At 44.8% G+C, this 26,841-nt stretch overlaps 1 protein-coding gene across 2 annotated transcripts in view; it reads left to right on the top strand.

Moving 5' to 3' along the window:
• Positions 1-26,574, top strand: part of CABIN1 (calcineurin binding protein 1) — a 267,407-nt gene extending 240,833 nt beyond the window's left edge. For both annotated transcript variants that reach the window (XM_030218338.1, XM_030218339.1), the window contains exons 34-37: positions 18,029-18,278; positions 24,808-24,972; positions 25,248-25,450; positions 25,682-26,574. In XM_030218338.1, the coding sequence (XP_030074198.1) occupies positions 18,029-18,278; positions 24,808-24,972; positions 25,248-25,450; positions 25,682-25,822 (759 nt within the window). In that variant the 3' untranslated portion in view covers positions 25,823-26,574. The remainder of the gene's footprint in view (positions 1-18,028; positions 18,279-24,807; positions 24,973-25,247; positions 25,451-25,681) is intronic.
• The last annotated feature ends 267 nt before the right edge of the window (positions 26,575-26,841 follow it).

Below are 26,841 nucleotides of genomic sequence, written 5' to 3' on the forward strand. Positions count from 1 at the left end.
TGATAATTTTCTTAGCATCCCACTGACCTCTGCTAAAGCAGCTTGCATACCACCCATCCTGCATACTCCCAGTCTCTCCATCATTAATAAGTCAGAGCAAGGGCTGCCTTCTTCGTCTCAGCCTCAAAGCACTAGTCCTTACAGCATGGAAACTGAGTGGTATTTAGTCTCTGCGTCTAGCATAGTAAAGATATTTTAATTGTTCCAAGGAAACAATTTACCAGACATACCTATGCCTTCAAATGGAAGAGGTGTTCTGTCCCATTCACTGTCCTCTTCATGCTATTTAAACTGTTTATACTGTTGCTATCATCTAGGACTGTAAACATCTTCAATCAGAGAGTATCTTTGGCCTGTCATTCTCAAGTTGATAGGCTACCAGCTTCCCAGTATCTACTTATTCCTCAATTCATGAAGGGGGTTCCTTCATCTGAAACCACCATTCCCGCTACTTTCTGTGCCATGAAACCTAATGTCATTTTTAAATACCTTAAGAAGCCACAGTTTGAGCCAGTATTGGAATAGTAGGGGGGTGCTACAAGACAGAGGTGAAGTGCACTGGCAGAGATGTGTGAGGAGTCTGTCTTGCTTAAGTATCTCACATGAAAGATCATCTTTCCAGTGGAAATGGCCTCAGCTAGACTACTACTACTGTTTAGCATTTCTATAGCGCTACAAGGAGTATGCAGCGCTGCACAAACATAGAAGAAAGACAGTCCCTGCTCAAAGAGCTTACAATCTAATAGACAAGAAATAAAGTAATCAAATCAATTAATGTGTACAGGAAGGAAGAGAGGAGGGTAGGTGGAGGCGCGTGGTTACGAGTCAAAAGCAATGTTAAAGAGGTGGGCTTTCAGTCTAGATTTAAAGGTGGCCAAAGATAGGGCAAGACGTAGGGGCTCAGGAAGTTTATTCCAGGCGTAGGGTGCAGCGAGACAGAAGGCGCGAAGTCTAGAGTTGGCAGTAGTGGAGAAGGGAACAGATAAGAAGGATTTATCCATGGAGCGGAGTGCACGGGAAGGGGTGTAGGGAAGGACGAGTGTGGAGAGAGATACTGGGGAGCAGCAGAGTGAGTACACTTATAGGTTAGTAGAAGAAGCTTGAACAGGATGCGAAAATGGATAGGGAGCCAGTGAAGCGACTTGAGGAGAGGGGTAGTATGAGTAAAGCGACCCTGGCGGAAGACGAGACGGGCAGCAGAGTTTTGAACCGACTGGAGAGGGGCGAGGTGACTAAGTGGGAGGCCAGCAAGAAGCAGATTGCAGTAGTCTAAACGAGAGGTGACAAGGCTGTGGACGAGGGTTTTGGTAGAGTGCTCAGAAAGAAAGGGGTAGTAGGTGAGCTTTAAGTTCAAATTACCTACAAACCTTGCACCCAGTTTCATCACAACAAGGTAGTTCTCTGAATTCATCAGAAGTTTTTTCCAAAAGTGGGTACCACCTCTTCATGTTAACAAGGAAAGAGTGCTTCCATATCATCAAGCTGATCAATCCATAGACTGGTGGGTTGTGTCCATCTACCAGCAGGTGGAGATAGAGAGCAAACTTTTGCCTACCTATATGTGGTCATGTGCTGCCGGAAACTCCTCAGTATGTTCTCTATCTCAGCAGGTGGTGGTCACACACAGCAGCAGCTCTGGCTAGGCCTCCAAGCCTAATTCTTAGGTTTTGTTGAGTGCCTGGGGTTGAGGGCTCTTTTGAGCAAGTGCAAACCTGGTGGTGCCAGGTCCCTCCTTTTCTCCCCCCTCCCGCTGGCTCCGTTAAAAAAAAAAAAAAATTTTGAACGTCCTTAAAGGCGTTTATTTCGACGTTTATTTAAACGTTTATTGCAGCTACTCACTGGGACACCAGGTCGTTACAGCTCGGAGCGGCAAGCAGGTACTTTTTACCTTTTTATAGCGGGCAGGGGGTTCCCCGATTCTTCTCCTCGTGGCATATGGCGTCGGAGGGCAAGGGCGCAAAGAGTCGCTCCCCGGATCGCTTGAGCGCTTCTAGAGGGGATGCGGGGGTCTTAAAGCCTGATTCGCCCTTGTTGGGTGACAGTTTCGTGACCGATGAATGTCCCGGTCCTTCCTCCAGCGTGGCGGTTTTTCCCGCCATAAACGCCCATCCCCCGCTCCTCGCCTCCGCCATCTTGGCCGGCCACGCGGCTCGGACGGCTTCTTCTTGGGCCGCCCTTGAGGTTGGAGACATTAATGCCATGAACGCCCTTAATTTGGGCGACGGCACAAAAGCGGCTAAAGTTAAGCGCCGTTCTTCCCGCGCGGCTCCTTCGCGGAGTGTCGCGCCGGACGCCATTTTGGATGCGCAGCATGTCTCTCCCCCGCTCTTGCGAGCGCCGGTTGAGGGTGCGTCTAGGGCTGTAGCCCAGGCTGCGGAAGTGCACAGTCTGGGGGGTTTCTCCCCCGAGTTTGTTTTGCTGCTGCATCAGGCCTTCCTTATGCAAAACGCTGCCCCTGCTCCCTCGTCTGGTAAAGAGGTTGAGATTCCCAGAGGTAAACGCCCTCGGGTTGATTCCCAGGCCTTGGAGGACTTTGTCTCCTCCGATGTAGATGAGGGCAGCGTATCTGAGTTCTCCCAACAGTCCTTTGCGGATTCCTTGGAGGAGACGGATCCCCGCTCGGATGGAGCGGATGACCCCTCTGCAGCGCGGCTCTTTAGCTCAGAGGATTTGCCCAACCTGTTAGTGCAGGCCATGGGCATTTTGAAGATTTCCTCTCCGGAGGACGTCTCTCCCTCAGCCCCTGTTGGCTCTGCCATTATGCTGGGGACGAAGCGCCCGCCTAGAACCTTCCACGTGCATGATGCCATGCACACCTTAATTTCGGCTCAATGGGATGTCCCTGAAGCGAGCCTTAAAGTGGCTAGGGCTATGTCCCGCCTCTATCCTTTGACTGAAAATGAACGTGAGGCCTATCTGTGGCCTACCGTGGATTCTTTAATCACTGCGGTGACTAAGAAAACGGCGTTGCCGGTGGAAGGTGGCACGGCCCTAAAGGACGCCCAAGACAGAAGATTGGAGGCGGCCTTAAGGTCGTCCTTTGAGGCGGCTGCTTTAAGTTTGCAGGCCTCAGTTTGCGGCTCCTATGTGGCCAGGGCGTGCCTGACTATGGTGCAGCGGGCTTCCCCCTCGGATCATTCCTTGAGGACTGATTGGCCGGCCCTGGAATCGGGCTTAGCCTATTTGGCAGACTTGCTGTATGATGTCTTGAGGGCCTCAGCTAAAGGCATGGCTCAGACAATCTCTGCGTGGCTTTGGCTGAAACATTGGTCTGCTGACCACGCCTCTAAATCCCGCCTGGCTAGATTGCCTTTTAAAGGCAAGCTGCTCTTTGGGGTCGAGCTGGACAAAATCGTGACCGATCTCGGCACGTCTAAGGGCAAGAAGTTACCAGAGGTCAGGGCTCGGGCTAGTACTCGTCCCGGTACCTCCAGAGGACGGTTTCAGGAAGCCCGTCGGTACCGCCCGGGCAGGTCGGGTTCCTCTGCCCCCTCTTCCTTTAAGAGGAATTTCTCCCCCAAGCAGCATTCCTTTCGCAGAGACCGCCGTCCCGGAGGTGCTCCCTCCGGTCCTCCCCCAGGGTCTCGTGCCCAATGACGGGGCCTTGGTCCACGCCCCAGTGCAGATTGGAGGACGGCTGTCCTCGTTTCTGGGCGAGTGGACCACAATAACTTCAGACGCTTGGGTGCTGGAAGTCATCAGAGACGGCTACAAGCTAGAGTTCTGCCGACCCTTAAGAGACGGGTTTGTACTCTCTCCCTGCAAGTCTCCGGTCAAAGCTGTGGCAGTGCAGCAGACTTTGGACAATCTGATCCGCCTGGGTGCGGTCGTTCCGGTGCCAGAAAGTCAGCTTGGCAAGGGGCGTTACTCCATTTACTTTGTGGTACCAAAGAAAGGAGGTTCTGTCCGGCCTATCCTCGACCTCAAAGGGGTCAATCGGGCCTTGAAAGTGCGGCACTTTCGCATGGAGACTCTCCGTTCTGTTATAGCGGCAGTGAAGGCAGGGGAGTACCTGGCATCCTTGGACATCAAGGAAGCGTACTTGCATATTCCCATCTGGCCTCCTCATCAACGCTTTCTGCATTTTGCAGTCCTGGGCCGACTCTTCCAGTTCAGAGCCCTCCCGTTCGGGTTGGCTACTGCTCCGCGGACCTTTTCCAAAGTAATGGTGGTCATCGCGGCCTTCCTGCGAAAGGAAGGGAGTACAAGTCTATCCTTATCTGGACGACTGGTTGATCCGAGCCCCCTCTTATGCAGAGTGCGGCAAAGCTGTGGACCGGGTAGTTGCTCTTTTGAGCTCCCTGGGATGGATCATCAACTGGGAGAAAAGCCAGCTGCGCCCGACTCAGTCCCTGGAGTATCTGGGAGTTCGATTCGACACCCAAGTGGGCAGAGTGTTCCTGCCAGACAATCGGATTGTCAAGCTTCAGGCTCAGGTGGACCAGTTCCTAGTAGCCTCTCCTCTTTGGGCTTGGGACTATGTGCAGCTGTTGGGCTCTATGACGGCCACGATGGAAGTAGTGCCCTGGGCCAGGCCTCATATGAGACCACTACAACAATCTCTGCTGCAGCGCTGGACTCCGATGTCGGAGGATTATGCTGTGCGCCTTCCCTTGGACCCAGCAGTGCGCAAGGCGCTGAGCTGGTGGATGCAGACAGACAAGTTGTCTGCGGGAATGCCTCTGGTGACCCCGGAGTGGATTGTCGTCACGACGGACGCCTCTTTGTCGGGCTGGGGAGCCCACTGCTTGGGAAGGACAGCGCAGGGGCTGTGGTCTCCTGCAGAGGCAAAGTGGTCTATCAACCTCCTGGAACTCAGAGCCATTCGGTTGGCGCTTTTGGAGTTCATCCCGGTACTGGTGTTGAAGCCGGTACGGGTCCTGTCGGACAATGCCACGGCTGTGGCCTATGTCAACCGCCAGGGAGGTACCAAGAGCGCCCCTCTAGCCAAGGAGGCTATGAATCTATGCCAGTGGGCAGAAGCGAACCTGGAGCAGCTGTCAGCGGCCCACATTGCCCGAGTCATGAATGTCAAGGCGGACTTTCTCAGTCGCCATACCTTGGAGCCCGGAGAGTGGCAGCTATCTGCTCAGGCGTTCTTGGACATCACGAAGCGCTGGGGCCAGCCGAGCCTAGATCTGATGGCGTCATCGGCCAATTGCCAAGTGCCGCGCTTTTTCAGCAGAGGACGGGACCCTCGATCCCTGGGAGTAGATGCTCTTCTCCAACAGTGGCCGACTCAAGAGCTTCTCTATGTGTTCCCGCCCTGGCCCATGTTGGGCAGGGTGCTAGACCGGGTGGCAAAGCATCCCGGCAGGGTAATCCTGGTGGGTCCGGATTGGCCCAGACGTCCCTGGTATGCGGACTTGATCAGGCTCTCAGTCGACGATCCTCTGCGGCTGCCAGTGGAGCAGGGCCTGTTACATCAGGGTCCCGTGGTGATGGAGGATCCCTCCCCCTTTGGTCTTACGGCCTGGCTATTGAGCGGCAGCGTCTGAGAAAGAAGGGCTTCTCAGACAAGGTCATCGCCACTATGCTGAGAGCGAGGAAGCGCTCTACTTCTACTGCTTACGCCAGGGTTTGGCGTATATTTGCAGCGTGGTGTGAAGCAGGCTCACTTTCTCCCTTCACTGCTCCAATTTCTTCAGTGTTGGCGTTCCTGCAAGAAGGTCTGGAGAAAGGCCTGTCGCTCAGTTCCCTTAAAGTCCAGGTAGCGGCTCTGGCTTGCTTCAGGGGCCGCCTGAAGGGTGCTTCCCTGGCTTCGCAGCCAAGGTGCGCTTTCTCAAGGGAGTTAATCACCTGCGCCCTCCTCTGCACTCAGTGGTGCCTGCGTGGAATCTCAACCTGGTGCTAAGAGCATTGCAGAAGCCGCCTTTTGAACCCTTGTCGAGGGCATCTCTGAAAGACCTGACGTTGAAAGCAGTCTTTTTGGTGGCTATCACTTCAGCCAGAAGAGTTTCCGAGCTCCAGGCGCTCTCATGTCGAGAGCCCTTTCTGCAGTTCACTGAGGCAGGAGTGACTATTCGCACAGTGCCTTCCTTCCTGCCCAAGATTGTTTCTCGCTTCCATGTGAATCAGCAGCTCTGTCTCCCTTCCTTTCGTAGGGAGGACTACCCAGAGGAGTACTCTGCTCTTAAATATCTGGATGTGAGACGAGTCATCATCAGATACTTGGAAGTGAGCAATGAGTTCCGGAAATCGGATCATCTGTTTGTCCTGTTTGCAGGTCCTCGTAAGGGTCTGCAGGCTGCTAAGCCTACAGTGGCAAGATGGGTCAAGGAAGCCATTGCAGCGGCTTATGTGGCCGCGGGGAAGGTGCCGCCTATCCAGCTGAAGGCTCACTCCACTAGAGCTCAGGCGGCCTCGATGGCAGAGGCCGGGTCCGTCTCCTTGGAAGAGATATGCAAGGCGGCAACTTGGGCTTCGGCTCATACATTCTCCAAGCATTACCGCTTGACTGTGGCTGCACGGGCGGAGGCCCGGTTTGGAGCTTCAGTGTTGAGGTCAGGGATTTCAATGTCCCGCCCTGGGTGAGTACTGCTTCGGTACATCCCACCAGTCTATGGATTGATCAGCTTGATGATATGGAAGGTAAAATTATGTATCATACCTGATAATTTTCTTTCCATTAATCATAGCTGATCAATCCATAGCCCCTCCCAGATATCTGTACTGTTTTTATTCTGGTTGCATTTCAGGTTCAAGTTTAGTCTTCAGTTACTTCAGAAAGACTTCGTGTTCAAGTTTTTTCACTTGGATTCTTCAAGAGTTGAGACGAGTTTGTGTTACAGTGAGCTGCTGCATTCCTCTCCCCTCCGTTTTACGGGGCTGGATTGAGATTTAAATTCTGCCGGCACTCCCTCCCGCTTCGTGCGGCTGTAGGGCAGCTTTGTACCCCTCCCGCTTCGGCAGTGTTAGGGTCAGTCAGCTCCTCCCGCGGTTGCGGTTGCAGGATAAGCCAGATCCCCCCGCATCGGCGGGTGTGGTGTCCCTCCCCCGCTCCGCGGGGATGAGCTGGACGGATTCCCCTCCCCCACTTGTGTGGGGATGAGCTGGGTTAATTCCCCTCCCCCTTTTCGGCGGTGGTGAGCTGGGCAGAGTGTCCCTTCGTGGGTGTAATTCTCTAAGTGCTGAGTCCTGCGGATGGAGCTTTGATATCGACATACTGAGGAGTTTCCGGCAGCACATGACCACATATAGGGAGGCAAAAGTTTGCTCTCTATCTCCACCTGCTGGTAGATGGACACAACCCACCAGTCTATGGATTGATCAGCTATGATTAATGGAAAGAAAATTATCAGGTATGATACATAATTTTACCTTTCTACTTTCTGCCCTAAACCTCATAAAAATACTCATGAGAGAGCCCTCCACATTCGGAACTGTAATCAGGCTCTCGCTACCTTAAAAGAAATGAATCCATCAGAAAGTCTATGCAGCTGTTTTCTCATTCAGTCCCAACAGGAGTGGCATTCAAGTCACTTCAGTAAATTCTTAAATGCTTTTTATTAATGAGCTTGGACCCAAAGTGGTGCGTATTGGGATGGTGTGTGGCTGAGACAAAGCTGGATGTACAACAATATTTAAGTTATACTTTGGAGTCAATAATCCAAGCAATTTAAGCAGTGAGAAACTAGTCCCAGCTACTTAAGTCGCTTGTTTGTGGCTAACTGGACTTATTCAGCAGCATTTAACCGGATAGTGCTGCTGAAAATATCCGGTTAACACACTGAACGAAACTGGCTATTTTGGGGGGTATTCCGGGGGTGGAGTTGGCACTTGGCTGGTTAACTGCCGATATTCAGCAGTTAACCGACCAAGGTAACTGCATAAATTGGACCACATATAAGTTAGTCCTATCGATGAGGTTCACCATAGCTGGTTAAGTGCTCAACATTGCATTTAACCAGCTATGTTTTCACCACCCTTCATCCTTGAAATTCAATGCTGGAGCCTGGACATGGTCTGGTATTTAATTTCCAGGGATAACGCCAGCAGTGGTTGGTAAAATTCTGATCACCGCCAGCTGAATATCAGGCCTGTTATGTGTAGCAGCTAAAATGACTGTTGTTCGTAGCTATTGTGACATCCAGAAGCCCCTAACTTGACTATGTGGAGAACATTAGTATGGGAGTTGCAATTATATGATCAGATAACAGCAGAGCTGAAGAACAAAACAGTTCAGGACCAGACAAAATGGCCCTAGTCCTGAGAAGCTTGCTGTTTTATTTCAGGTTTTCAATATTCTTTTCGGTCTTTTTGTCCCTTCAGTTTTTATAAAGGTATACCAAGGGAGCCAGGAGGGGTGAAACATAGGGTTTATATGTATAGGAATTTCAGCTAATTGGCTGATATCATGCATCTTGTTATGATCAAGCTGGTGCTTGTTTCATCTCTAAAGTGAAGACTCATCAAATCCAGAGCTATCATAGCCCTTCTGAAGTCTGCTTTACTGGGTACCATTTGCAAAGCAGCTACCTGGTCCTTGCTTTATATATTTGCATTGCATTATTGCTTGGGTCAGTTCATAAGAGACAGTGTATTTGGTCAAGCTGTGCTGGCTGATTTATTGCTGTAACATTGTAATTGTCACACTTTTTTTTCTCTTGAAATGCAGGCTGCTCCTACACAATGGACAATAAAGGAACACTTGAGCAGCCCTGGGCTTTGGGAATACCCACTTGTGTGCCTGATTCCATCCAGCTTGTCAACAGGAAAGGCATTGTTGCTGACCTATAACAGGTGTTTTCCATAAATAGCAAGATTGATCAGAGACACACACCCTTCCACCTCCCCAAAAGTTACGTTAATCTTTGAGCTATGGATCTGACTGAAGAAACTATTTCAAGTGGGAAGGGCCACACATGCTGAGAACTAGTGTCTACTGGGAATTCTGCTTTTAAGTGCAGTGCTGACTCTGGATTAAGTTGCCTTTTGCCCTGTGTTCAGAAATTAAGATTATTTAAGCTCCACAAACATAACAAGGCCTAGATGTTTGTCCAAGAGTTTCCAGGGTACTGCTAAGTCAAGTAGGCTTATTAACTGTTATTATTTAATTTGATTTTTATGACATTTTTGTTGTTTTAATCCATTGTTAATTTTATTGTTAGAGTTGTTTTTTGTAGGTGGTATATCAAAGTTGAATATAAATGTTACACTAATTGATAACCCCTGGAAGAGCTGTTCTGTCCCAGCAATGTATGAAAACGATATCCACTTGTGTCTCTGACCAATCCTGTTGTTTTCCAACATCTGTTACAAGTGAGCAACATCACTGTAGCCTGTCTTTCTGAATAGTCTTTAATATCTTTTTATGAAGTTATAAACATAATAAAATTATCCTGTTCTTCTCTATCCCCATAAGAGCATTCGAATTACTTATGCAGTTTCATTCAGATTTTTGCCACAGATGGTAGAGTAGCTGATAAGTCATATACTCCTCAATCTTACCACATGTATGCAAACTTAGGCTTGCTGCTTGTGTAGCTTTTTTTTTTTAACTTCCTTTTCCTGAAGTGAAACAGATAAAATTCAGTTGTAATTTTAGGGAGATCACTGCGATTTTTTTTTTTGTGTTGAGCTGCCTGTTATTTGTGCATAATATCATTGGTTGCATGTTGCTGTTTTTTCAATCAATCACCTCTTTCTAAGCAAGAAAAAAAAAAGAAATTTAAATCTGAGAGATCAAAGCACATTGTGATCTTCTAGGAGTTTTAAGTTGCCCATCATTCGTTGACATTGAGCATTCGGAAAGCTGCTCTGCCATTGGTTAGTAGCAAATTTCTGTCCTAGCATCATGAAATGCTTATATATATACTCATTTTTAAATGTATTTAAAAAAAACTTTTATTCCACTTACGACTAAGTGGCTTACAAAAATTATCACATACGTAATTTAATAAAAAAACAATATCTGGTGAGTTGCTACCAGGACAGTTCCACCCACCAATTCCCGCCTGGACAGTTCCCTCCTAGGACTTTTCCCGTCGGGACAATTCCCTCCCAGGATTGTTCCCTCCCGTTTCCCACCCTGTGACTGGTATATAGTTTTCGAACGTCTTTCTTGCATCGGTGTTCTGTTGGGGTTTTTTTCTTTCCTATACATTGTAATTTTTATGAGAAGCATCATTGCATGGCGTGGTGTTTCTTGCATCAGGCAAAAGTGAAGCATTTAGTCTGGGAGCAGAGCGGAATCAGGTGGGAGTGGGACAGATGACGTTTTGAGTCTAGGAGTGGGTTAAATTTTAATTCTCCAATATAGGTTTGACTGATTATTGGGGGGGGGGGGGGGGGGGAGTTGTGTGTGTGTGTCAGGTTGTATCAGGATTTTGTTTGTTTGTTTTTGCTTTAAAGTCCATTATGGCTATGCTGGTAATATTTTGTGTAAGGTTTTGTTTTTGTTTTTTAGTATTTTATGTTCTTTATAAATTTGGATTTTTATGTGTGGTTTGTCGTACTAAAGGTAATGTTTAGGGATGGTGTTAGCCCCCCCCCCCCCCCCCCTAAATGAGCTGCTTGTCTGGAAGGGTAAAGGGAAGGAGATAGATTCTAGACCATGTTGCTTCATGATTTTTAAGGATGGGAATTGTCCTCCCTGGGCAGTGGGAATTAACCTGGGTGGCAATTTTCCAGATGGGAATTGGTGAGTAGGAACTGTCTAGTGGGAACTGACATAGAACCATAAACATACAACCACACAAAACATAACAAAAAGAAAACACAATACAAATACTTTATTTAGTTTTCCACAGCATTAATCACATGGATACATCATTCTAGGATACGTTAAAGTCAAGTATGATTATTGTCCATGGATAGGTACAAGTCTGTACAGTATAAGTATTTTACAGTATTATATGCCTATTTAATTTGGATTACACATTGAGATTCTTACTCTGGCTCCAAAAGAATACAGGATGAAGCCCAATTCTCATAACATTTGTATGCATGCTTATTAACCTTGTGTCTAAGCAACAGTGTGGGGGGAGAGGTAAAAAAAAATGAGGCATTCAGTTTCTGACCAATCTTCTTGATCATATTGTTCATGTATTTTGCAACAGGATTTTAGATTTAATTACTTGAATTTTTAAATCCCAGCTCAAGGTAAGATTCATACAGGTCTGGGATGAGCATTTCTTCATTTTTCCATGTATGAAGTGTCCACACTTTATGGCCCAGTTAACAATAGGAAATTGCTGTTGCTTTTTTGGATTTAGCCCATATTGCCTAATGAGCCCCCTCAGATTCTTGTGCATGTCATTGCCTAAAAACAAAGTGTCATATATGCAATTTGTTCATGAAATGAGAGAGTCATATATTTCAGTGCACTCTTTTAAGATCATCTTGAATGTCGAACTATTTTGAGACTTTACTATATTACTGTTCAATTAAAAATGTGATATATTAGCAATTTATAGTAAGCACATTAAACATCGTCTCATTTTCTCTGTTTATATATCATGCACACATACAACACTTTGCTTTCAGGCAACAATATTTTCCCTCCAATTCCTTTGTAGTGATGTATGTGGATTTAGCTTACACCTTTCTCAGTAGTTCAAGGTGTTGTGGATAAAGCCTTGACCTCCTCATGCCATCTGAGATGCAGTTTAATCTGACTGTCCCTTTTTGTAAGTGCACTTCTTAAATGAAATATTTTCTCTACAAGGTTTCCTGCTGGCAAAGTTTCTTTTTAACTAACCTGGGAACACACAATTTAATCCTCCAGGATCTGGTTTACTCGCACAGAAAATGAAGTGAAGGAAAAGGACCAGGGAAAATAATGGGAAAACAGTGGTCTGTTTACAGACTGTGAAAATGAACGCAGCCTTCCAACAGTCTGGTCAAATGTTTCAAATAATTTTGCAAACACACATGAATTAGATATAGCCTCTTCAGAGTCCGAGAGTCTGGTCAAGCCAGTCAATGGCAGGATTCAAAGGGCAACAGCTTGTTTATGCAAGAAACCATTCCCAACCATTCGTGAAAGGGAAAAAATAGTTCTCCAAATAAAATATAAGTGCAATCTATCTGTTTCTTGTTTTTGGAAGAAGAACTTCAGAGATGAGGTCCCAGAGCAGGAGTGAAAGTTTCTTATGTTGGCCCCTGAGCTGTTTGCACAGCAGGTTCGCTGCCCTAACCTGGAGACTACTATCCCACCCTCAGCACAAAAACTGTCATGGATAAACAAAACCAAAGGGATCAAAGAGAGGCAGTAAAAGTTTTGCTTTTACAATGGACTGTGGTTCAAGCTGGAACTTGGCCAGCGAAACATAGTACTTAAGTGAATATATAGAACAGATTCTGGAAAGTGCCTAGCATTAACAGTGGGGTGAGGTACCAGCAAAACCCAAGGTTGGCACCAGAACAAAATATCCTTACAAGGAAAAAAGAAAAATGCGGCCATATTGTCTTAAACATCTAGATTTTCTGTTTGCAAATTCTTGCACTACAAACTCTAGTACTCTCCCACAAAGGTGAGTTACCTTCAGGTACAAGTAGGTATTTTGTATCTGAGGCAAAGGAGGATCAAATGATGTGCCCAAGATTTTATTTTATTTATTATCACAAGAAGCAGTAGTGGGATTTTAACCCTGACTTCCCTGGATCTCAGCTTGCTGTTCTAGCTATTAAACCACTCCTAGGCCTGCAACAAAGTCCCATGGTAGTCTGGTGGTCACTTTATCACAATGGACAGAAGTCATCACCACTTTGCATTCTGTTACTCAGACAGCTTTTCATGGACACTCTTGTCATCCTACTTTCACACAGGTTTGTGTTATTGTCTGTGAAATTATCATAGGCCTTACTAAACTCCATTTCACCTCTCCAACATGCTACTGAGTTACCTCGTCCCAAAGCATATTTAAGTTCAGAACATTCCTTCCCTACACCAAGCAAAGGCAAAGATCTCTCTGACTTCTGGAGCTCAGGCAGAGGTTAGGAATAAGAGCTTTGCTTACATACTGTCCCAGGGAAACTTGCATTACTTAATGCTGCTGGATCAAGGATCAGTCTACAATCCTGTCTGGCCAGCCAGTTCATCTTTGCTCTTGTTTCTGTGTATGTGAACACCAAAGGCTAGGAATGCCAGAAGTCCCTGTTACACCACACATGGTCTTGCATAATATTCGTGCAGCTTTACATGTTGATACATTTAATGAGACTGCTTCATTTAGGTTTGAATTATTATTTTTTTTAATCGCTGTCAACATCATACTCCAAATATCAGTTCCTCTCTTCACCATCTCTTCTGTTTAAGAAAATTTGGTGTTTTAAAGATTTGCAAATGTACTTCTTGCATCCAAAAGCTCAGTGGAGTCAATTTTCAAAGGAAGTAATATGTTTGTTGGTAGCTGATAAACACATAACTACTTTTTTATAGATATTCAAAGCTTATATGAAATAGTGCCAGGGGGAAAATATATCTAACTGTCCTGGCACGATCCATATAGTGAAGGGGCAGAGTGAGGGTGGCAACTAAAAACTAGCCATATACTGGTGCTATTCAGCCGCTATACAGACAGCGGCCTATGCATATATTTAATGCTGCTGAATCTGTGTATTAAACATGTGGCCAACATTTAAATCAATACACAAACTGCTGCTGCTATTTTCTCTATAACTTTGTCGCCTCATGGAGACTGTTCCTTTCTGTATTACCTCAGAGAGTGACCCTAGCTGCAGATTATTTGGAATGAGAGAGGCTGGTTGTTGTTTTAAGATAACATAGATTAAAAGCCTAAAATTGAAAGAAGCATTGAAATGTAGAGCTATGAATGGCTTCGGAAGCTCTTTCCTGAGCAGACATGGATTGATTTTTGGCTCATACGTTAAAGTTACCCTGCTGGCACGCAGGTGGTCTGTTCTTTGTATTGAAAGAAACTATAGCACCAGAAGCTATGATGGTATTCTCTTACAGGGAATGACTGTGGGAGGGACAGGAGCAGGTTTAAAAAAAAAACAAATTAAAGGGAAACAGAGCTTTCTAGTACAGTGTGCTTCCTTGGGTATCTGTCTTCCCCTTTCATTCTGTTTCTTTGCTATTTGGCCAGACAGCAGGGACCACTCTTAGGGCTTTTCTTCCTGAGTTCTCTAGCTTTTGTTAAAGTATCAGAGAGATTCAAAGAGTGAGGAAAAAAAAAAGAGAAATTGAGATGCTTTTTGCTGATCTCACTTCCAAGAGAGGGGTGACCATTTTGTTGGCTGTTGCATTTACTTGTTGCCATGGCATCCTTCTTCTTGCTCTGTACTCTGGATATAATTAAAGGCTCGTCTCCTGAACTGGCGACTGCAGGCTATCGTCAAATCAACAAGAAGCAAGAAAAAAACACTTTCCCTTTGATGTTTTTTCCCCCTTTAATAACGCTGCTCCTGCCTCACTTCTATCAGGCAGACAGCTCCATCATTAGTGTCAAAAACGGTGAGGAATCCAGAGCAATCCGCTGCTCAGACCAGGAAGAAAAAAAATCTGTGACTCTACCTGGTGCAGACTGAGGGGCCCATTCAGGTGGAAATGTGAGGTAGTGTATGCGAAATCTACGCATCAATATTAATGGGCTTGTGATTGGGCCTGTGTGTGTGCATGTGTGTGAAGCTGTCAGGTCCTAAGTCATTAAGTATGAGCGTCTAGTGTTTGACTAAATGTTCAAGTTCAATTTTATTTGATGTACCACAAATCAAAGTAATAGTCCAGGGAGTTTAATAATGTAAATGATCAGGACAAGGCAACAATCAAAAGGGAGCACAACAAGAGACAAAATAATTACAATTCAGTTACCAAATGGAAGAACAGTGGGAGGAGGGAAAGACACAGCATCATGCTGCTGCCAATGAACAGAGAGCAGGCTCAATTAAAAGATATTAGACTAAAGTTGCGGAAAGGACTGTGTTAGGGAAGAAGTTTTAAGGGTAACTTTTTAAATTTCTGGTAATCAATAGAAATAAAATAAAACACTGAAAAGAAAATAAGATGATTGGACTTAAGAATACATTTTTTTTTATTAGCTTTCAAAGGTAACCCTTTTTCTTCAGATCAAAATAAATGGACTAACACGGGTACCACATCACTCTACTTTAAATTTGTGGAAAGAGGGTTCAGTCCTGATGGAGAGCAGAAGGATGTTCCACAGGGTTGGGCAATGGCATTCAAGCAAGAATTCCTGATATAAGTCAGATATGACGATGAGAGGGTACAACAAAAGTGGATCACGGAGAGGAGCAGAGAGGTCACTGAGGGGTGTAAGAGATAAGGCGACTGGAAATAAATAAAGGGAAACCTAAGTGTAAAACTGATGGATAATGATCAGGCATTTGAAGAGGATTTAGGCCAGTGCTCAGATATGAAAGGAGTATATCAGGTATCACCCAACACTGAAACCTATATTTATCGCAACAGCATAACACACAGCAATCTTCTAAACCTCAGTGGCAAATTTTTTCATATGGACCCCTCAATCCTAAACTGGGCCCTTCTGTGCCTTCTAGAGACTATCTGTTAATGCTGTGGCATAAACTTCAAGTTTTAAACCTATGGAGACTAGCTAATAAAGTTTGCTTGGTTTTGTTTGTTTTATTTTTAAATTCTGTTTATCAATATTTCACAATTCCTCTTTTAAACCTTTATCTTTAAGCTGTTGCAGAAATTTTCATGCTTTAAAACTATGGGGAAAAGGCTATGGAGAGTTTGCTTGCTTTTTTTATTTTAAAATTCTGTGTCAGTATCCTACAATTCCTCGTTTAAACCCTAATCTTTAAGCTATGGCAGAAACTTCAAGTTTTAAAACTAGGGGGAAAGGCCGTGGAGACTAGCTGATAAAGTCCTCTTCTCCCAGAACTTCTCAGAAAGAAAGTTGAGTGGGACCTTTCCTATCTATATAGTTTGGATTCTAAGCACACCACAGAGATGTTCTCTTCTCCAAGAACTTCTCAGATTTATTCTTACTGTACACTGCCTTCAGTGAATTCTTTCAAAAAGGCGGTAAATAAATCCAAATAAATAAAATGTGGACAAATGCAAAGTGATGCACGTTGGGAAGAATAATCCGAATCATAGTGGACATGTTTTGAAAGAGCCAGTTACCTTGCTACTTCTCCAGCAGGTAAACAACTTTGAAATCGTCTCCTTTATGGTTTCTTTGGGTTAGAGGATGCTGCAGAGGAAGTCAGTGTCCTCACGTGTCATGCAACAACACATAATGGCCAGACTTAGTGCGCACATTGTGCATTCTGAAAGAAAGTGTGGTCCCTTGGCCAAGGACATTTATTGCTGTGGTTGCCTGAAATTGAGCAGGAGTGATGGGGGAGGTGCTTAAAAATTAAAAAAAATCCCGGGTAGTTGTGAATGTAGGCTTATGGCATTGTTTTGTTGAAGCTACACCACACACAAGGAAAAACATCTCTGCAAGAAATCCACTGATAAATATCAAACAAAATACAGATCTGAATAGAACCTTAACAATTATTATATATGTGTATGTACTTTTGCATTCATTTATCTGCATTTCTTTAGTGTGGAAGCATTTTCGTAGTGTTGCTGATAATATGGATTTATTTTTTTGCAAAGGATTACTATTTCTGAGTGTTTCTGCTTGATGAAGCCCAAGAGTGGGGCGAAACCTATTTCTGGCCAGGATTGGGAACGTACAAAGCTAGAATTCCTATGTTTAAATTTTGATGCATAAATGCAAAGATAAGTAATCTATTACATTTATATTACTAAGGGGCTCATTTTCAAAGCACAAAGTTTCATAGGTTACTGTGGAACTTTGTAAGTCTAAGGGCCCTGTTTACTAAGCCACGCTGTAGGCGCACTAGCATTTTTAGTGCATGCCAATGCTAGAGACTCCCATATATTCATATGGGTGTCTAGCGTTAGCACATGTTAAAAACACTAGCACACCTTAGTAAATAGGGCCCTTAGTGCTTTGAAAATACACCTCCACGTAACCTGTGACTCCTTATAAAGTTTTGTATGCTGTGATGATGATTGTAGCACCTTAATATGCTCAAATCTTCAGGGTATATGTGGTAGGAGTTTCTTCAGGTGGTTTTAAATGTACACCATTTTTGGAATATAAGAAATGTATATATAAATGAATATGAACGAATTCTGACAGAACTGGAAACCAAGGAAGAGTTGTTGAAAAGTGCTAAACCAACAGAAGATCCAGTTAAATCTTCTGATGCAGTTTAATCCCTACAAAAAAATTAAAGAAAATGTGTAGCTTTTTTTAGTACAATACAATAAGAAGTACCAGCCAGTGTGATGGTCTGCACTTCTATATGGAAGACCTGACTTCCACCATTGACTGAGGCTCTTGTTTCCCAGCTCAGTGACACTTTAACCATTTTAGGGTAGATTCAGGAAAGAACGCCAAAATGTAGGTACTGGGATGATGCGCACTAAGCTTGAATTTTATAACAGCAGTTCCACACACAACTGCCATTATAGAATATTTATTTTGTACTTGATATACTGCTTTTATATAAGTGAAGTCAGAATGCTAGCATAAGTCCATAGTTGTGCACCGAACTTATGCCATGTCTGACCAATGTAAGTGCATGCATCTGTCAGCAGTTAAGTGCATAACACCATGTATTCTATAACCTGCGCCCACCCCTTACCGAACCATGCCTCTCCCACATCCAACCCCCCCCCCCACCCCCCAGAAGTTGCATGAGATGGAATCAGTGCACGCAACTTCTACAGTGGTGACTTAGGGCAGTTCTGCTCATGCAAATGCTAATTGGGGCTAATTAATACCAAGTAACACCAATAATTCTAACACCAATTAAAGCCAATAACTGGCTGTTAACTCCAATTAACGGCCAATTATTAACTTAAATTGTGCATACAACTGCCCTTTTCTATAAGTTGCATGTGTAAATTTGCACATTAGGCATGACTTTGGGTGCACAAGTTTATATAATCCGGGTGTAAGTGGAAGCTCTGGTTGATATCAGAACTGCATTCCTGGCAGATTCCTTTACATTTGAACGAACTTTGTTTGCTTTTCTCTGTTTTCAGTCAACAGGGGACACACCAACAACTCCAAAGCACACCAAGGACAGCAAAGAGCTCTTCTTCCCACTGACCCCAGTATCTGTGCAGCTTACTCCTCTACAGCTCGATGCTGTGACTTCTGAACCCTTACTGAGGCTCAGTGATCTTCACTTCAAACCCAAACTGGTGTCTTCCTGTTCCTCCACGGCTGCTGCCTCACTGCCTCCAGGTCCCCAAGTGCAAGGCGCCTGTGGCATGGCATATCTTGCTCATGGTATGTGTCCTGTCTCCTGAGCAGTCGACAAAGCTATCGGATCCTCTGTTGCATTTGTATCTACATGTCTGTGTCTTCAAGCATGTTAGAGTGGCCATATAAGGGGGAGAAACCATTGACAACACACCAACACAGAGCATTTCTGGAAAACTTTAGAAAGCTTAGAGAATGATATGTAGTTTTTTGCACTCAGAAACAGAATGGGACTCCCCTGGGTTCTTCATGTCTTTTTTTTTTTTTTTTTACTTTTTATTTTAAACAGGAGAAAAGGCAGAAGATAGCAGGTGCACCCTAGCTTAGGAGTGAAGTTCAGTACTGTCACAGTAGGAGACACTGCTTGTGTAAGAGTTTCTGGTGCTACAGGTCAGCTCTAGGGTTTCCTTCAGTGAGAGGTAGACGGGGGAAGGAGTTATCTGTAAATGGGTTAGTTTTGTGCATACCATGACAGTAATGAAAGTCACTCCTAAGTCAAGGTATATAGAGTATGATCTCAGCCTCTTATAACAATAGCCGTACTGGGTCAGACCAATGGTCCACCTAGCCCAGTATCCTGTTTCCAACAGAGGCCAATCCAGGTCCCAAGTAGCTGGCAGAAACCCAAATAGTGGCAACACTCCATGCTACCAATCCCAGGGCAAGCAGTAGCATTCCCATGGGTCTCAATAGCAGACTATGGACATTTCTTCCAGGAACTTGTCCAAACAGCACAAGTTCAGAAATCTAACCTGTCCCCTCCACAAGTAATCTCTATCCCATTCTCTGCTGCACCACAGTCACCTTGCCCCCCCCCCCCCCCCCCACACACACACACACACACCAAGAAAGAAATCTGCATGAAATATTTTTTTTATTATTTTGACTTATGAAAACCATTTGTCCCTGAAACATGCTCAAAACAGAATAATCTATTTGTACAAAAGAGATGGAGGTGAAGATGTGATTCCATGTGTCCCAATGAAAGGAGAGTTTAATTTTACTTCCAATCTTTATAACACCGGGCTTCCCAAGGCAGATTACAACAGTTAAGAAGAACACATCAGTAAACAGGATATCCTCACTGAAATTTGGCCATGTGTTACTGTATTGTATAGAACAGTGTAGAAAAATTTGCACAAAACACAGCCTTTATTAGTTCTGTTTCTACCAGCAATAATTTTTGAAGCTATTTTAGTGATATTCAGTTTTTATTTCATGATATTTATATCTACATATGAGAAGCTTTCAAATAAATTAAAAAGCTGTCAAGTAAAAAAACAAAACTTTTGTCCTCCACCTTTTAAGGCACTGCCTACCAACTGGTACAGCTTCTGATTTTTTTACAGATGGACCACGCATAGGCAGTCCCTTATTTCTAAAAATCTTTTGTTATTGTTTTGTGTGAACTAGTGTGGCAGCAGTCTCCACCTACTGGCTTCAACCCATTGGGCTAGATAGCCTTTTACCATCTCGTATTCTCAATCTAACCTCGCTCCATTTTTCCCCTACTTCCTGTACCCACACACTGCATCCTCCTCCCCTCCAGCCCTAGGTGCCCTCCCCACACAGCTGAAGTCACACTGGTGGTCTAGTGGCTTGCTTCAGGGCATGAAATATCTCCACTCTGTCCTGCCCACTGCCACTGATTTGTCTCGCTGTCGCCGCTTACTTAAAATGGCTGCTGAGACTACAAGCAGTAGCCTCGCAAAGGCCGCCACTTGAAGTCTCGGCAGTCATTTTAAACAAGTGGCAGCAGTGGGCAGGAAAGAGTGGGGATCTTTCCTGCCCCGAAGCAAGCCACTAGACCACAAGGGTGACTTCAGGTATGTTGCAAGGAGGGAAAGCATAGGTCGGTTACCCTTGTGGTTCTGCAGGACCTGGGTCCATCCCCACGGGACCCTCGTGAACCCCGGTCCATACCTGCGGACCTGAAGGGGATCCTCACAGGATTCCTGCTGCTATCTAGTCCAACTCTTTTAAACCCAGATACACTAGATGCTGTTACTACATCCTCTGGCAAAATGTTCCAGAGCTTAACTATTCATTGAGTGAAGAATATTTCCTCCTGTTTTAAAATTGTTTCCATGTAACTTCCTTGAGTGTCCGTCCCCTAGTCTTTGTACTTTTGAAACAAGTAAAATATCGATTCACTTCTACTCGTTCTACAACATTCAGGATTTTGTAGACCTCAATCATATCTTTTCTCATATGAGAGTAGTTCCATCCACTTCATCATTTTGGTCGCTCTTTGAATCTTTTCTAATTTCGCTATATATTTTTTGAGATACGTCAACAACAATTGAACACAATACTCAAGTTGAGGTCGCACCATGGGTGATACAGAAGCATTATAGTATTTTCGGTTTTATTCACCATCCCTTTCCTAATAATTCCTAGCATCCTGTTTGCGTTTTTGGCCACCGCCGCACACTGAGCAGAAGATTTCAGTGTATTATCTACAGTGATACCTAGATCTTTTTCTTGGGTGCTGACCCCCAAGGTGAACCTAACATCAGGTAACTATGATTTGGATTATTCTTTCCAATGTGCATCAACTTGCATTTGTCCATAGTAAATTTCATCTGCCATTTGGATGCTCAGTCTTCCAATTTTCTAAGGTCTTCCTGCAATTTTTCACAGTCTGCATGTGTTTCAGCAACCGTGAATAGTTTGTGTCATCTGCAAATTTAATCACCGCACTCATTCTGATTTCCATAACATTTATAAATATGTTAAATAGCACCGGTCCCAGTACTGATCCCTGTGGCACTCCACTATTTGCCCTTCTCCATTGAGAGAAATAACCATTTAACCCTACCCTCTGTTTTCTGTCCAGTAACCAATTCCTAATCCATACCAGAACATTGCCTCCTATCCCATGACTCTTTAATTTTCTCAGGAGTCTCTCAAAAGCTTTCTGAAAATCTAGATACACTACATCAACCAGCTCACCTTTATCCAGATGTTTATTCACACCTTCAAAGAAGTGAAGCAGATTGGTGAGGCAAGACTTCCCTTGGCTGAACCCATGCTGACTGGCCCATTAAACCATGTTTTTTTATGTGTTCCATAATTTTATTCTTTATAGTAGTTTCCACTGTTTTACTCGGCACTGACATCAGGCTTCCTGTTCTGTAATTTCCTGGATCACCCCTGGAACCCTTTTTAAAAATCAGCATTACATTGGCCACCCTCCAAGGTTCAGGTACCACAGACAATTTTTTTTCTAATTCAACAGTTTTTATTGAGGTCAATACAGAAGAGACACGTCCACAGTAGAATTACGTACAGACTCAAATAACAAGAAGTACATAGTGTGAGCAAGCTATTACATACCTTCAACTTTCTTTTTTTTTTATTTTTTAAGTGCATCCCCACCCCGCACCTTTATTCTAAGTATAACATTAAACACAGACCCTCATAATTTCCCAGCTACAATGAACTTATTTAAGGAACTTTAATCCTTCCTTAGTCTCCTACTACATAAAGCTTCTGTCTCTTTGTGTTATATTCTGTGTGTTTAACTAGAAGCAGTCTAATTGGAAAGCTTCTCAAGAGCGAACAACATACCTCCTGCATAGACTTCGAAAACAGATCCTAAGCATCCCAACATAGCAACAACAACTACCTCCAAAAGACCATTATACTTCTGTGTCCTCACGTCCCTCCCTATACCTCCTATCCCCCCAACCTGCTCCCCAAATCCCTCCTCCCACTAACCCCACCCAAGAACAGTGGTTCCACATGTGTAGGCCTGACCTTTGCCCTTCTTGTCCGACCTACCCTCAAGTAATATATTCTCTATCCCCTAATCGCCAACCCCCTAACCCATCCCTGTGATGCCTGGTCCCCCCACCCAGCCACCCTCAACAGCCCAGCGAAAATCTGTTCAAAATTGGACTCCGAGCTGCAGGAGAAACTCTAGTCAAATAAGCCCCCCAGATCGCCAGAAACCTCTGCTGCCTCTTCGGAGACAAGTGAGCATCCTCTGACTCCCATATCATGAGCTGATGTAATTTATTCCTCCAATACTATACAGAGGGGGGATGATCCTGAATCCAATGGTTAAGAATACATTTCTTTCCCAGAATACAAGCTTTGCCTAAAAATAACTTATCACCCAACTTTCCCGACCCCCACCAGCCTAATGTACAGAAAATCACTTTTTCAAACGTGAGGGACACCCTACGTCCAAATACCAAACAGAAGAATCCCACTGTAGCTGACCAAAATGCTCTTATGTATCTACACTGCCACAATCTATGATATAAAGAAGCCCCTATCATTCCACATTTCCGACGTCCCGTATCCTCTACCCCCGCATGGCTAGCCTGCTGAGGGAAGAAATACATTCTATGTAGTGTACAAAACTGACACTTTTGCTGTTCTGCGCTATGCACCATTCGTGGGCCCCCTTTGAGAGTTGCCAACAATAACTTTGACTCAATTGATCTACCCACATCCTGCTCCCACCGGTCAGCCACCATTTGCAAGCTCGTCGTAGACGAACGATTTCCCAACCTGACCCTGTGCATCCTCCTCCAGGAACTCCCGCAGCTGCTGGCCGAAACCTGCTGACAGGCTGCCAGCTGGTAAGGCTCTCACGTAATGCGATAGCTGAAGATAGGCCAGAACCACCGCAGGACCCCTCTCCAGAGGAAAAGTTCTTGGGCAGATTTCAGGATCCCATCCTCCCTAACTACGTCTTCTAGCAACAGCACCCCTTTCACTTTCAAGTTTCGCAGAATCTGGCTCTCACTATCTGGCAAGAACTCTGCGTTCCCCCCTAATGGCAAAAATACGCTACTAGTAGGCTCCTACCTCCACAAGGCAAGTACTGAACGCCAAAGAGACCACAATGGCCTCAACAGTGTGCTCCCCCGAGCCTCCCTGGTCAGGCGCCCACGAGGGGTATGGAGTAGATAATTCAAATGCCAGGGGTGGAAGTATGCTTAAGTCCACATCTGTGTATGTGTTAGTACCCAAGAGCCAGTCTGGCAGGTGCCTCAATAGACAAGCCTGGTTGTATCTACCCATATCTGGGATACCCAATCCTCCTTGAGTCTGCGGACCCACTAAGAATCTCCACTGCAGTTTGCGTTTCCCCACCCCACCCCCAGCAAAATTTCAGTATTTTCCGTAAGGACTTCAAACATCCTGACGCAAAATGTGAATAGGGAGAGACTGTAGCACATACAGCCATCTGGGGAAGATTATCATGTGATAGAGCTGAATCCTGCCCATGAGGGTCAGGGGAAGTGTTGTCCAAAGAGCCAGCCTCTGCCTAGTATCCTCCAGTAATTTGGTAATATTAAGGTCACATAGATGCTTGGGATTTATTGAAAGCTGTATACCCAAATATCTGAATGAGTCTTGGGCCCATCTCAATGGGAAGGTGTTACCCCAAATTCGCCTGACCTTCTCTGAACTGGCCTGTGCCTCTGATTTGGCTAGGTTAGTCTTGAAACCAGAGAAGTCACTATATTCCTCCAAGCTTTCCATTAGGTGGGGTAATGAGAACTCTGGATCCGAAATAAGCAGTAAAAGATCATCTGCAAATGCTGCTGATTTGAAAGTCTGCTGTCCAATCTTCACTCCCCTAATCCCTGCGTTACCTTGTATCTCCCTGTGTAACGGGTCCAAAGACAACACAACAACGGGGACAAGGGGCATCCCTGCCTGGTTCCCCTAGTGATTGGGAACCAGTCAGAGAAAACCCCATTTGCAAACACTTGTGCCCTTGGATCCCTATACAATATTTGGACGGCCTGCTCAAAAAAACCCCCGCTGATATCTTATGCGCTCAGCACATCGAAGAGATATCTCCACTCCACCCGATCGAAAGCCATTGTTGTAACGTTGGATATTTGTATGTGAGCCATTTCATTAAAATGACCTGTTGTCCCACAATAATTGCCTTATTAACAAAGGTTTTTAACCCTTTGGGGGTCGGATGCCCCAGTTTCAATTACCCAAAAAGTAAGGCAGGTTCGCATTTCCACCTTCTTCTCCATATTTTGGACGTATCTTGTACAAGCTCTGTCCAAAATCCATGTATCCCTGTACATGACCAGAACATGTGCCCCAGCGTTGCCCGGCTAGCTCCACATTTCAAGCATGCACCCCATGGCGACTGTCCCATATGAAATGCCCTCCTCGGTGGTATGTAGATCCTAGCGGTATATCAAGCCTGTGTAAATAAATGCCAGATGAAAAACTTCTACTGTGATAATTTAAAAAAAGAATGTAGCTCAGGCTTAGACCTTGACAGTGCTGAAATTGTGGAACATTTTCTATTAGCAGAGACTTATAAGAGGAAGGGTAGTGTATATGGTGGTAGATAAAGATTGCACTGAAATCTGAAATTGCTTGAGGCTAGTCTTTTGGCCTTCTCTGAGGTCATGTGGCGTGTGCTTACTTCATTTCTAGTATGATTCCTAATTCAGGCCCTCTCGGTTTATCCCTAGCAGAGAACCTGGACTAATGTGCTCTCGATGATGGTGACACCCGTGCCTCTTTATTACTGACCTGTCATAATTTTGGTTTTCTGCAGAGGAGGAAGAGCTGGAGCGACCCCAAGAAACTCGTGGGTTTCAGCAACAGGAATCCCAGCTTTGCCAGCAGATGAAGATGGCAGCTGTTGCCTCATCCTCAGAAGCAGTTCAGTGGCAAGCTGAAACTGTGACCAGTACAAGCTCGGGGCACTGCGGCAGCCAAGGTGAGAAATCACATGCCTGCCTAATACTTCCACAGTGATTTATTTCTCATGTGAAAAAATGGAAACCATACTGGAAAATGAGGGGATCGTACAATATTTTGCATTTAGCAGTTGAGGGGATGGAGGTAAAGCACCCCTTCATGAGAGGGAGAATGAAAGGTGATGCTGTGGATGTTCTGGACTAGAATTATGCTTTACATACTTTGGGTCCTTATTTATTCTAATGTGTTACAGCTACATGTGATCACTGATGTCTTTTAATCCTCTTTCCACAGATTCCTCCAAGCCAGAGTCAGAATCCAGTGTACAGTGTACAGACAGTACTAGGATCAAAACTCGCATTCCTCCCAACATGCCAAAGCTTTTAATCCCATCAACCATCACCAAATTTCCCCCTGCGATCACCGTTACACCACCAACCCCCACGTTATTGTCTCCCAAAGGCAGCATTTCAGAGGAGACCAAGCAAAAGCTAAAGGTAAGAGACCGTATTAACCATACAGGTGTCAGGATCAATTGAGGGGAAACTCCATAATGCTTAAAATTGTGTAGGAGTGCTGGCTAAGGGGCACGTCACAGCTCTGCAGTCATAGCATGAAAGGAGTGTGTCAAGAGTGCCAGCTGTATGGATGAGGTTCAGGATAAAATCTATGGTAGGCCTCAGAATATGTGTCCTGCTCACTGCCATTTTGTCTCTTATTTGGGGCAGTCTGTTATCCTGTCATCTCAGTCAGCAGCTAATGTGAAGAAGGAGAAGCTCAGTCAGCCAGCCCTGGAGATCCTGGAAACCTCAAGTCAGGAGTCCTCGCAGGAGAGCGATACAGATGATGACGATTACATGGACATCTGAGGGAGCATGTTACTGCCCAAGTCATCTGTGCTGTTATTCACACTGGGACCACTCTTCATCCCCTCCATCATTGCTTTGTGCTGTCTTACCATTTACTGAAGAGGAAGGCTTGGTGCCAGCATACGAACATAGCCTTGAGCTTGGAAACTATATTACAGTTGAAACAAGGACTTTGTATGCTGGAGAATTTGTTGATATATGCACTCCCCATCTTGTGTTTTTGGATATGCAAGGGGAGTCTGCCGGCAGTTTTCTGGGGGACTTGCATGGAAAAAGGGACCATTAGACCCTGGAGCAGATTAGACCCTAAAGTGGAATTGAGTGGGGTTTTGTGAGGAAAGCAGGTGTCTTAGCTGTTCCCCTTCAGTGGCAGAGGATAGCAGGGGTGGACCTGAAAGTGTGAGCAGTGGTTAATGCCCCTCTTCTGCCAGGCTTACACAAGGGATCTGATACAGAGAGGAAGAGGCATTCAACCTCAGCACCACTTTGGAAAGTCTGCATTTTTACAGAGATTGTTGCGCACAGGTTTATAGACATTTTTGGGGGGTTGCTCACAGGTTATTTATATTGAGAACAAATTTGGTCTTTTTTTTTTTCTACTGAATGTTAACTTTTGTAAAATGAGTGCAAACCCTCTCTGATTGCTGATGGCTTGCAACATCAGCTCCCCCGACACGCCAGGGGAACTGGGAGAACCATCACAGAGCTTCATAGTAAAACTGTTTTCTAATAAAGGTGAGACTTTGTCTTAATGTGTGTACGTCTCTTTCTAGCATTTCATATTGATCTCTATTTTCCTAAACACTAATGTTAACAAGTTTCATTCTTGATTGCTTTTCATCATCGTTGGAGCCTGGATCTGACCTTAGTGCAGAGAAATCTTGTCACAAGCACAGGAGAGCACGTCACTTCTAAAAAAGATCAGGAAGCTGGCAAGCCTGGCTGCCTTGTACTACTGATTGGATTTATAAAATATGGTAAGCGACGTAGGAGCCAGGCACTGATAGGTCTGATGTGAA

Source organism: Microcaecilia unicolor, chromosome 11 (assembly GCF_901765095.1).
Source record: "Microcaecilia unicolor chromosome 11, aMicUni1.1, whole genome shotgun sequence".
NCBI classification, from domain to species: domain Eukaryota; kingdom Metazoa; phylum Chordata; class Amphibia; order Gymnophiona; family Siphonopidae; genus Microcaecilia; species Microcaecilia unicolor.